The sequence below is a fragment of the Mastomys coucha genome, unplaced genomic scaffold, assembly GCF_008632895.1.
Source record: "Mastomys coucha isolate ucsf_1 unplaced genomic scaffold, UCSF_Mcou_1 pScaffold15, whole genome shotgun sequence".
NCBI classification, from domain to species: Eukaryota; Metazoa; Chordata; class Mammalia; order Rodentia; family Muridae; genus Mastomys; species Mastomys coucha.
In genome coordinates this window covers 44306572-44319217 of record NW_022196897.1, presented here as the reverse complement: position 1 = coordinate 44319217, position 12646 = coordinate 44306572, and the positions used below count along the sequence as shown (strand labels likewise).

General features: G+C 42.2%; 1 protein-coding gene across 5 annotated transcripts in view; it reads right to left on the bottom strand.

The window, feature by feature from the left end:
* The window catches only part of Gpd2 (glycerol-3-phosphate dehydrogenase 2), a 132106-nt gene that overhangs the window by 30697 nt on the left and 88763 nt on the right, over positions 1–12646 (bottom strand). For all 5 annotated transcript variants that reach the window (XM_031370302.1, XM_031370301.1, XM_031370299.1 and 2 more), the window contains exons 7-8: positions 1981–2145; positions 743–887 (exon numbers count right to left, since the gene is read on the bottom strand). In XM_031370302.1, coding sequence (XP_031226162.1) covers positions 743–887; positions 1981–2145 — 310 coding nt within the window. The remainder of the gene's footprint in view (positions 1–742; positions 888–1980; positions 2146–12646) is intronic.

Sequence of the window (12646 nt, the reverse complement as noted above, 5' to 3'; positions counted from 1 at the left end):
ATCTACTGCTTGGAACAGTAGAAACTAGTCCAACCACATGGAAATCAGCACGGAGGTTCTGAGGGGGTGGGAGGAGCTCAAACAGAAACAGATCTACCATATGACCTAACTATGTCTCACCTGGGAATGTACCAAAGGATGTGATGCCAACATGTGACAGACACCCATGCATCAATATCACTGCCACATTGCTCTCAACAGTTAAGTTACAAAACAAACCCAGGGGTCCTGACATCAGAGGAATAGGTACAGCAAAAATGGTGTCTGCACACAGTGGAATTTCATCCTGAAGAAGAATGAAGTCGTGTTGTTTACAGGAAGAAGGATGTGACCTGAAGGAATCATATACCCCAGTTACACATCCAGGAGGACAAAGAATGTGTTTTCTCTCATTTGTATTTCCTAGGTTTGTTTTTTTCATATAGATCCCTAAAATCATGTAAGTATATCATGTATGTATATACGACATGGAAGAAGAAGTCAAAAGGGACTAGTGGGATGGGAAGGAGAAAAAAGAACAAGCCAGGGGACATGGGAGGGATGATCCTGTGTACAATGAAAGCTTGGGAGAAAGTGTCCCTAGTCTAACAGAACCTAGGACAACAAGTATGCACGATGAAAAAAATTTAAGTAAACCACAAAATTTAAATAAAACACTTTTTGAAAAAGGGTGTCATAGAAGATATTCAGTGTGTAATCTCCTGGGAGCCAGGTGATGGGTGTCAAAACAGGGTACTGTTACCTGTAGTACCCAGGCATCACAATGTGGACCCCCGCACTGGGCTGGCAGATTGGAACAACATTGTTATCATCCATTTTGCGCACGGCGTCTGTAAAAGGACCAGTGGCATTGATAACGCATTTGGCTCTCACATCAAACTCCTCCCCTGTGAAGAAAAGCAGCATCAATTACATACTTGGTTTGTTCTCCACTCACCAGGACTGATTACTAGTTCATCTATACACTTAGCCTATGATGAAGTATATATAGTACATACCACACTAAGTGACAGGAACAGCCAGAGTTAGTGAAGAGCCAAAGGAAAGGCTCACTTCTCAGTAAATTTACCCAAAATGAGCCCAAACTAAAAGGGAAAGCGGCAAACCACTTTTTCATTGTGATTCACAGTCTGTTTAAAAAGTGTTATGATCAGGAGAGTGGGGATATCCTCCACTGGGGATGAGAACTCCTGCCTAATGTTCAAAAAGCCCTGGGTTCAAAAGGTAGGGAGGGAAGGAGGGGCAGGATGAAAGAAAAGAGCTGGCTAGCTCAGTGGATTAAAATACTTGACAATCAAGCCTGAAAATCTGAGTTTGATCCTGAGAGTCTTACAGGGTAGAAGGAGAAGATTGACTCCCAGCTATCCTCTGACTTCCACAGTCAAGCTATGACATGCACATGTGAGTAGACGCCTGTCATATGTAAACACATACACTAAATTAATTACATTTTTGTCCACTAGAAAAAAAAAAATACCCAAATGTTTAACTGCATTACGGTGAGAAAATATATCTCACAAGTGTTGCTTTTGTTCAAGAAAGGATACAGTTTTGCAAGTGCCTACCTAGCCATAGGGCTGTGCCAAGACTGGATATCATATTGAGTTATAAAGTGATTGACTCAAAAGCTCTGCCTGTGTCACCTAAGTGATGTTCGGAGACTTGGCACATTGATTTAATTTTATTAATCACATGTTTCTGTGAGGGGAATGAAAGGCATTCACAGCTGTGAGAGTTCTGTGGGCATTTATTATTATTCTTATCATTAGTGTTACTATTTAACACAAAGGGGGAAAATTGGCAAGTCCCACAAGGGAACATTTTCATGTTAAACCAGGCATTGTAGACAGTAAGGAATATAATTAAGATGACTGAAGTCTGCCTTTCACTAAAAGAAAAGTGACAGACAAATCCTCATTCGGTCATTATACAAGCATTGCAAAATGCTAGGAAGTGCCTCCCTCGTGAACCCTGGCGTACCTGTGAGCATATCCTTGCACCGTGCACCGCTCACAAGCTCTTTCCCAGTTTCCGGGTCTGTCTTCTTGAGCAAGCTCACCACCTCCATGTAATTGGCCGTGGCAGCCCCATACCTGGCAGCGGTGAGGGCAATGGCGAGGTTCATCCGTGCGTCGTTGTGTTGTCCTGAAGCAGAGAGAAGCATGAAGGGAGGGACAGGAGTCACCTCGAGCCACGGACTGGTGGTACAGAAGTGTGTCACAACAAATATGTCACATCTGTCCCTGTCACCTGGGATCTATGTGATGGCTGGACAGCTCTACAGGGTACCATCTGGAAATATGTGGTCATCCTCAGGCGACATTTACCTGCCTCTTCAGCAAGCGCATTTTGTGTAAGAAAAAAATGATGGGATTATTCCTTTCCTGCAGAGCTGACATCAATTATCCCAAAGTTTTAAACTTATTTCTAAAATAAGTAATTATTCTCTTCGTATGGGAACATATGTATGTCAGACTTTTTCTAATATAGAAAAAAACCATAAACATGGAAGCGAGGCAATTCAAAACCTTGGAATATCTGACACTCCAACTGGTGTTGATTAACAATTTTTTATGAGTGCATGCCTATCTTGTATTCAAAATCAAGACTTTCCTCTTCCACAGAGAATCTCAGTATTCCATAAAAGGATTTCTCATGGTTCAAATTTTGATCGGGGCTCCTTAAAATGTAACATTTTTTTAATAGCACATAAAAGGTAAGAAATTAAGCAGGGCAAAATTTAATTACAGAACAATCCCTACCTGTGTTGTTAGAGATTTATTGCTGAAAAATCCTAGTTAAAGAAAACTAAGGGGGAGGAGAAGGGGGAAGAGATGATTAATCACTTTAAAATACTGGCATCACTGGAGACTTTTCCTATTTATTATTGCCAGTGCAGTTAACGCTGACCAGGGAGAATTACTCTACATTGCAGGTCCGGGTTCTCTGTGCCCTGAATAATTAATTATCCATGGCTAGATGTATTGAAGCAGAGTTCAAATTCCCACACATCGGGACCAGTTCTATCAAGATACTACTGATACAGGGATGAATCTAATGGATATTGCTGTTGATTGATGCCTCCAGCATACCAAACTCGTAGTATAAATGGTTTATGTAAAGTTTCTTCCTTGTGATTCAGTCTGGGAGCCCTGAACGAGTCAGATGTTCCAGGGAAAAGGGCAAAGTTATAAAGAGAGAATCGATGGCTGGAGATCCTGCGGCCCCTCCCTACAAACATCTTATTCGAACACTGCCTGAAGAATACCAGCCTGGAAGAAACTCTCTTCCTAAGTCCACAAACTCACTATAAGGGGAGGATGGCTTTAAAGCCAGATATGCGAAATGTTTATTGTTCTTTATCTAGAGTGGTGCCATTCACTTCCCTTAAAATACTGTATCAGAAAATTCAAGAATACAAAATACAAAAAGGAACAATGGCAACAGTGAAGCGGGGAGGGGGGCGCTGGGAAACAAGCAGATTCAACACAGCATGGCCCATAAGCCACGTCCAAGAAGCCAACTTTCACCAGTGCAAATTCTTTAAAACCGGAACACACTGCACAAGGTGAGATGAATACTCACAGCCCAAGAAATAAAATGGCACACTTCTACAGTTGCTTTCTCTCTGGGGTAGAGGTGACAAGAATGCTGATCATGTGACAGACACCTTTAATCCCAATAATCAGGCAGTAGAGGCAGGTAGATCTCTGGGACTTTTGAGGACAGCCTGGTCTGCACAGTGAGTTCCAAAACAGCCAGGGCTACAGAGACTGTCTAAATAGACAGACTGACTGACTGACCGACCGATCAACAAATCCACCTAAGGAGTACCCACATGTAGCTCCTGCTCTGTGGAGAAGCACAAACAGTGGCTCATAGCTCCCAAAAGCTGAAAAGCAAAGCATCTAACTTCTCTCTGAGCCCAGCGGTTCCCAGTTCCCGTCTCCTCCCAGACATACTCTGCCCAAGCATCTCCTCCACTGCCTTCCTCTCTGCATTCAGAGCCAAACTCCCAACTCTATTCACTTCAACTTGCCCTTTGCCCTGCGACAGGAATGCCTGCAGGGAGCACTTCTTGAGGTATGATACATTTTCATTTTTTTTCATCTAAATGGCCCCATTCTGTTTCCTGGCATTTTGAAAGTATCTCTATGTATCTTGTAATTTTATTTCTAGATAAAAAGGACTTTGACAATGCTGCCAGTCATGAGTCTAGGATAGGATAGCCTGAAATGCCCATCCAATTGTTCTGCTCACTCCAACCACTTTCCTCAGAACCAAGCAGCATCTCTACTTCACTTAGCAGAGTTACCTTGGCATGCACACAAGGATCTAGGCCCAAGTACACAAATCTGTCTCCTGCTCTGTTCTCGTTTGTACTTGAAATCTTACATATGTGCACACACTAAGCTTACAACCACAGGACAGAACCACAGAAGAGGGCGGGGACTGTCCAAACACAGAGTATGAGATGCACCCACCAAAAAGAACACAGTTGCTGAGGTAGAGATTTCCATCTTAACTTCCAATGGCCTTGACCAAGAAGAGTGAGGGGTCTTATAACAGAAATACATGTGAGCATGTGCCATCTAAGAGGCAGGCCTTACACAAAGACTCTTTACAAATGCTATTCTCAGAACTAAGTCTGGCATCTAAGTTAAAGAACAAATAGAGGGGAAAGAGGATGGGAGGGAGGGGAGAATAAGAGTGGGAAGAAAGGAAAATTATTCAGTGTATAAAGAATATGAAGAATAGACAAATATGAAAAAGTAAAAAGGTTGTTAAGGCGCTGGTTGAAGTTTGTGAATATGTGATGATCCCCTGCAGTTCTTTAGCACAGGACACCTTTAAATGGTTTTTGGCTATGTAAAGTACCATGCATAAACACACATGCCTAACTTCTATCTACCTACTAGTACAGAAAGTCTAACTTTCAAGAACAACAATTTATTAAAATAACATCAGCCATGATTTCATCACCAAACAGCCAGTTTGCAACTAAGAGAATTTCCTCCCATCCTCCTATGCCCTGACCTGAGTCCGACACAATCATTTTGATGAGCAAAGGGGATCAGATGCCTGCCAGAAAGAATATCTTCTCCTAAAGCTTTAGCCCCATTTCCAACAAAATCCTCACAGAATGCTTCATTGTCTCAGGCTTCTGGTGTCACAGTGACCTCTCTAGCAGCTTCCCCTTTCCAGTTGGGCTAATCTACAAAAGTCAAGCTAATTTAATGTAGCCATTACATTTAAAACTTCCCTTTCTGAGAGGAAGAGTACAGAAAACTGAGCAAAATAGGTGTGTGTACGTGAGAGTGTGGAGATTCTTAACTTCTGCTTCAAGTACATGTGACGAGCACAGTTAAAAGGAAAAGTGGAAATGAGAACTGTCTCTCAGAGAATTCTGACAGCACACAATTTCCAAAATCACTTACTGAAAGTGCGCGTGATATATGTCAGGACTGGTTGGGTCAGGAACCATGGAAGGGATGATGCAGAGAACAAGATACAGGACCCACAGCAGTAATGCTGGGATTGAGATCTCTGGGCTGCAACTTTTGAGGGTATCACTCTCCTGGGTGGAGGAATGTGGATAAGGCACTGCGTGCGTGCGTGCATGCGTGCATAGTGTCCTTTACAAAGAGGCTGAGTACTTCTGAAATCATTCAGCTCGTGTGTGTGTGTGTGTGTGTGTGTGTGTGTGTGTGTGTGTGTGTGTCTGTGTCTGTGTGTGAAGCATCCTTTACAGAAAGGCTGAGTACTTATGAAATTACCCAGCTCAGGTGACATGCCTCGCAAGGTATTGCTTCTCCTACTTTGTATGAATGTACAGTAAAAAAACAGACAAGCCAGGCATCAAGGCATATTCCTTTAGTTTCTGTACATAGGAGAGGGAGGCAGGTGAATCTCTATGAGGACAGCAAGGTCTATATAAAGAGTTCCAGTCGAGCCAAAACAACATAATGAGCCAGTCTCTCTCTCCTCCCTCTCCCTCTCCCTCCTTCTCTCTCCTCTCTCTCTCTCTCTCTCTCTCTCTCTCTCTCTCTCTCTCTCTCTCTCTCTCTCTCTCTCTCTCTCTCTCTCTCTCCACTACCCCCACTACCACACACAAAAGGTGCTTCAGCAAGGAATTAAAAAAAAAACAAACGAACCTATAAACAACAACAAACAGAAATCATCCCTTTCCCCTGGACTAGAAATTTTAGTGATATTTCATTTGTGCAACTGTGTAATCCACTACAAATACTGTCTCCCTCTTATGGTATCCCGTTCCTGTAGCCATGACTTTTGTCCTCAGTCTTCAGTGTCCCCCTCTCTCTCTTACTCTGAAGTCCACAATGGGAAATTAATCGGTCAGTGGAATACTAGGAACCAAGTAGAGCTTCACAGGACCTGTGCTCCTCCTCTCTGTCAGTGCTTCAAAGAGGACATTTTCAGCTGAGCAGGACCTAGGGGTAATGGGCTCCCATCACCACAGCCCACTCACTATCACTCAGTCAGCACCTACCTCACAGATAGGACAGCCAGAGAGTCACCCAACCCAGCCCAGACAAACGCCAATGCATGAACAATAAGCCTTAAGCAATTAAAGCTACTAAGGAAGGACCAGAGAGGCAGCTCAGTGGCTAAGAGCATGTCCTCTTTTAGAGGACCTGGGTTCAATTCCCAGAATCCATATGGAAGCACAGGACCATGTATACCTCCAGTTCCATGGGACCTTTCATCTCAGCCTCCACAAACACTGCACCCATATGATACACATACATGCAGACAAACCCTGAAACATAGAAGTAACTCTTTCTTCTAAAAAGCAATTCAGGAGGACTGCTTATGACTGTTCATAACTACAAACTTGCAGTGATAGCCAAAGCTTATACAGAAGCACAAAGTACCAGAAATACAGATCTAGTATCAGTATGACTCAACTATGTTAGGTAGTGCCTACAAAATGACTTGTCTTTTACTGAGACTGTAAAGTATTTATCTATATTTTATACAAGTTACCAGGAATTAAGTTTAAAAAAATTGTCCTGAGCTGATGTATACTTTTCCAGACAAAATATATCTTCTAATATAGAATATAGTCTTCTAATGTAGAGTAGAGAAAATCAAAGGCATAATATTCTAAGTTGATGAATTGGAGTAATTTGCTGTCACTTATCCATACTACAGTTCTCAAGAAGGGACACCTGTTAGTACCGAACATGTAATCATTTTTATTATTTAATACAAAGGTACAATTAAATGCAGGCATAGGATGTGACCCGCATCACAATTCTGCCTGGCCTTTCTCTTCCAGGTATCTTTTTCATTATCCTAGGCCTTTTGTTCCTCCGTGTTTCTTTTGTCTCCCCTAAGTTCTGGAACATGCTATTTACAATCTGAATAATTAGCAATCAGGGTGGATCTGTGGTCTTTGGCCTCGTGTAAAGGAAACACTGTCAGATGCCTCAATATGACACACTGAAACAAGTGAAGTTTCTATACCCTCAGGACTTTCCCTTTCTTGAAAAAAGTTTTAAATGAATCTAATGAGGAGTGAGTTTTCTACTTCTCAGACACTTAAGAGTCTAACTAGAGTAACAAAAATGAAGCTTCATTTAAAATGCAAACAACAGAATGCTTTGGGTATTCATTAGCTATTTTCGTACAAAATGTTCTATACATTAGTTTACAATGAACACTCCCTCCCTGTGCCTGCCTACTTGAGGACAATGCTTTCCCTCTAGCACAAGCCAAGAGTTTTTTCTTTCTCCCTTCTTTCCTCTTAGTACTTCTTAGAAGACCCAAAGTGAAAAGGCCCACGTGACAAAAATTAAATGAAGTCGGGAGAGTAAAAAGACAGGAGACTTTTAAATAAACGGTCTTAGTTAAGGTTACTGCTATGAACAAACATCATGACCAAGGCAACTCTTATAAGGACAGCATCTAATTGGGGCTGGCTTACAGCGTTTCATAAGTTCAGTCCATTATCATCAAGGAGGGAACTATGTGCAGGCAGGCATGGTACAGGAATAACTGATCATTCTCTATCTTCATCTGAAGGCTGCTAGCAGAATACTGACTTCCAGGCAGCTAGGGTGAGGGTCTTAAACCCACACCCACAGAGACACACCTACTCCAACTAGGCCACACCTCCTAATAGTGCCAGTCCCTGGACCAAGCATAAACAAACCATAATAACATAAACTATACAAGTGTGAGGCCTAACAGTCCAGGCTTGCTCTTCCTGATTTGCAAAATGCACTATGTCCTCTTGGAAGGCCGACTTCTGATGGAGAAAATCTACCTTCGTTGAGCAAGTCTGTAGACAACACAGAATTTTCACCCTCCAAAATTGAGCTGGATATTTTTTAAATTCATTCCTTTTGCACATATTGATTAAGTAGCTACTACCTCTGTGCTGTGTATCAAAGTATCATTGGTGGAAACAGAAATCAAAAAGGTCAGATTGATCCAGCTGCCCTCGATTGTGGGCTACAGGAGTAAAATTCACATATTTGTGACAGTCGCACGCTCCCAATGTTCTTGTGTCCTGGAACTTTCCCTTTCCCCTGAAGTTTTCTAAGATGCCACCAAGCCTCATGCTCTAGACATATATATCAGCTCTTTTCTCCTAAGTTTGGGGAAGATTTGCAAAGTTTCTTTCCCAGGGAATATGTGTTCAGGGTCAAGGCTGGTCCCCCCAGAGCAAGTCCTGAACTCACTGACAGTCTCTTCTCTCAGCTACACAAGTGAGATGAGACAAGAGAGAACGGCAGGAGAAAGAGAAAGAAATCCTTCATTCCAGAGTCAGGTTGAAGCTCCTTCAAAAAGGAGACTCAAGTGTATTAGCACAATTAAGGACTTTCTTCCTTTCTGGGTATAAACATAGTTTTCTAGGAATCTCATCAGAATCCCCATTTACAGTAAAAAGTATGCCCGAAGCTCCTTGCACAACACTTGTGGATTCCTGATTTTACTGTATCAGATTATAAACACACCCAAGGCATCTTTAGAGCAGCCACTGTCATCTAATTTATCAGAAGAGAGAAAGGGGGGAGGGGAGAGGACTCAGTGGGTAAAGTACTTGTTATGTAGCCATGCGGTCCAGATTCCCAGCACTCAGGTAAATACTTAGTGGTCTTGGCAGATCGCAGTACCAGTGTCGGGGCGGGCAGGGCGGGGGTGGGGGGTTCAGGGGGTCACGGAACTAACTAGCTCAACTGGAACTCTTTGTTCAAGTGAGACACCCTACCTCATACATAAGTTGGAGAGGGATGGAGGAAGACGCCCAAAGTTACTAGCCCCTGCTGACATGTATACCTACACACATGTGAACACACACCTACATGTGACACACGAGACAGAAAAAGATGGAGAGGGAAGAGAAGAGTTCCTTTTTATTTATTTATACTTCAGATTTTAAGAGAAGAGTTTCTTAATAATCCTTTCAGATGTACCTCAATAGCTAGTGAGATGTGGTCTCCAAAAAGTTATGGTTATTATCAAAATGTTTTTTAAAAAATACTGAATATTTTCCAATTCTAAACGATTCGGCAGGTTAAGGTTTTGCTGCCAAGCCTGACCACCTGAGTTCAATCCCTGGGACTCACGTGATAGAAAATAACAGTTTACTGGTCATCAGTCTGGCAAACGTCCCCTCCCTCAAATGCATGACAACCCATTTCTAAATCCCTGATTTCACTTCCCTGTGAGTTTGCTTCCCTTTCACTGGGCCTGACAAGCAGATGTGGCCCTTGGAAAATGATACTGACACAACAGTACATTGCTCCTAAACTTATCAAATCTCCATCCGGGGCTCTTCATTTTCTCTTAAAAACAAAACTAAAACCAGGAAATTTTGCTGTTTTTACAGAGGAAATCAACACAAGCTATAAAATGTAATTAGGCAAAATATGGTAAAGCTAAATCACAGTCCCTTAAACAGCCGTCCCAGCAGGCAGTAGCGGCAGTAGCCTGGTCCTTGCTGTGGTTTCTTGGCTGGCTTCCTAGTGTCTGCCTACTTCCCAGTCTCATACATTATTAGCCTTGCAAAGAGGTTCCTTCACACAGAAGAAGGAAATCAGCAGCCTCTAGCCTTGCTAGCTCCCTAGTCACAGGCCTTCCTCTATCCAGTGCTAGAGATTTACAAAAACAAGGGGCGGGGCAGTGTAAGGGTGGTGACAGCACTACCCTCAGAGGCCAGCAGCTGAGGCAGTCACCTGCTAACTTGCAGCAGTGAAGAGAGCAAAGGTCCTGGAACAGGGTTCTTCAAATCCTTTTTGGTTTATTCTTTTCAAGCCGAGCCTTTTGCCGTTCCAACATTACTGTTGATACTCAAGAACCTTCCTAAGAAAATCTCTTTCCCAGTGCCAAGTATAGGGTCAAAGCTACAATGCCAGCACTGGAGACACAGATGCAGGAAAACAACAGATCCAAAGCCAGTCTGGGCTACACAGTGGCAAGAGTCAAGAAAAAGAAGGGCTAGTGGTGGCACACACATCTTTAATCCCTGCACTCAGGAGGCAGAGACAGGTAGGCCTCTGTGAGTTTAAGGCCAGTCTGATCTACATAGAGTTCTAAAATAGCCAGAGCTACACAGAGAGACCCTGTATCAACAGACCCAAAAGGAAAGAGGTGAAGGGACATTAGGGGAAGGGGGAGAAACACAAAATAATTATTTTTTCTCCTCTGCACATCACTAAACAGAGCATGCCCCACACTCTGTGCCTCAACTGCTTAGCAACTTGCCACAGGGTGGGCCGAAAAGATTTTCCTGGCATCTCCCAGCTCTACTTGTTTAAGTTTTTACCTTCAGACTTAACATAAACCAACTAAAAAGTTAACAACTTAATTATATAACAAGCCAAAAATCCCTTTATGTAAGTAACTAAGCCACCTTTCATCACAGGACAGGCCAACATAAGTGAGCTCCTTCACTTACATAGGCCCATCCTCTCTATTTGTCTGAATACATTTTAACAAAATACAGGAATGGCCAACCCCAGGGGTGACTCAGAGTGTGACCTACATAATAAAAACATGGAATCACGCACGGAGCAACAGCTAGGGAATTCAAACCGGCTAGAAGCCTTCAGAGAACCTTTATCTGTTTTGTCACAGAAACCGTTTCTTATCAGATTCATCTCTCTAATCACAAAAGATTCTGCCCCTATCAAGTGGTTATCAAATCATTATGACCTTCGACAAGTGTCCAGATTATCTGAAAACCTGTTTACCAGGGGCTGACATCCACCAGGGAGAGGTGACATGAAAACCTGCCACGCCTGGTCGGGACCCTGCCCACCAGCAGGCTCAGACCCTTCCTTAGTCTATTTCTTAGATGAATCGGTAAGTTACTGCCAAGAACAACTTCTCTGACAATCTACTGAAGCCTCTGAAACAGCCAAATTCAGAATACATGGAAAAATTGTAAGTATGAAACTACCACAGTCAAGAAACATTGCCTTCTATTAAATTGATCTTATCTCTTGCTTTACGTAATGTTCAAATGGAAAACATCCTGCGTCCACCTCCCAGATGCTAGAATTATAGAGGTTTGCCACCAACCAGCTTAATGGGGTGCTAGAATGAACCCAGGCCTTTGTGTAGGTCAGCAAGGAGGAAAAAAAATTAAGCTATACCCTAACCCTCTGAATTTTTACTGAAAATATCCAGATATTATATTGATTATGATCATGGACTTGTTCTCTGGATGTTCTGTTTGAACAGCACAAGACTTCGTCAGATGTTCAGTTTCTCAGGAGAATGAATGGGGGAAACACTGTGCCCTTTACTACCTCAGGAGCTTCGCTCTGGCAAGGACCATGGCACCTGGCAAGCAGAGGTGTTGAGGTTCTGTTTCTTGTTTGTTTGGTTTGGTAAAAGTAATCAATTTACAAAGACTGAGTTGCTCTAACACCAGTCAGATTACTACGGCCTGGTCACCAATAGTCATACTCAGGCAAAAACAGAAAGGTGAAAATACTGTAAAATTAAGCTTAATTTCACTGCCTGCCAATAGCAGAATATCTGAATTGTCTTCCAGACAAAAAGACGTGGTGTTTATGTACAACATAGTTAACAAGGAAAGGGTATCAATATTGCAACTGTATATATCTAATAATGTGCCACACACCATAGCCATGTATTAACATAAATGTGTTAATGTAAATAATATAACCAAGTAATACAGAACTTCCCCCTTTGGGATAGCAGGAGGAGGGAAATACTTATACATATACAATCGATGTTTCCCCTAGACTGAAGAAAAGCATTTCCAATATTCTACAGCTTGGAATTTACACTCAATAATTATGTGAGGTTACAAATGAAATAATTCAATAAATAAGCTGTTGATTCATTTCAGATAAATTATTACATAAATTACAACAAAACAATAGCATAAACAGCTCTTGCTAAAAATAGTTGTACAAGCTCTAGCTCCTGGAAGCTGAGATAACAAGATTGAAACTAGTGAGGGCTACCTTGTAGAACCTTGCCTCAAAAAGAAAAAAAAAAGGGGGTGGGGAGGGAGACATATCAAGACCACTCCAAGTAGCTCTATTGAAAAAAAGAACAAAAAAAGTTTCAGGAAACATCAAAAAAGCTCCCTTAATCTATGAAGTAGTGATGTGCATGTAATAAGACTCAAATATAA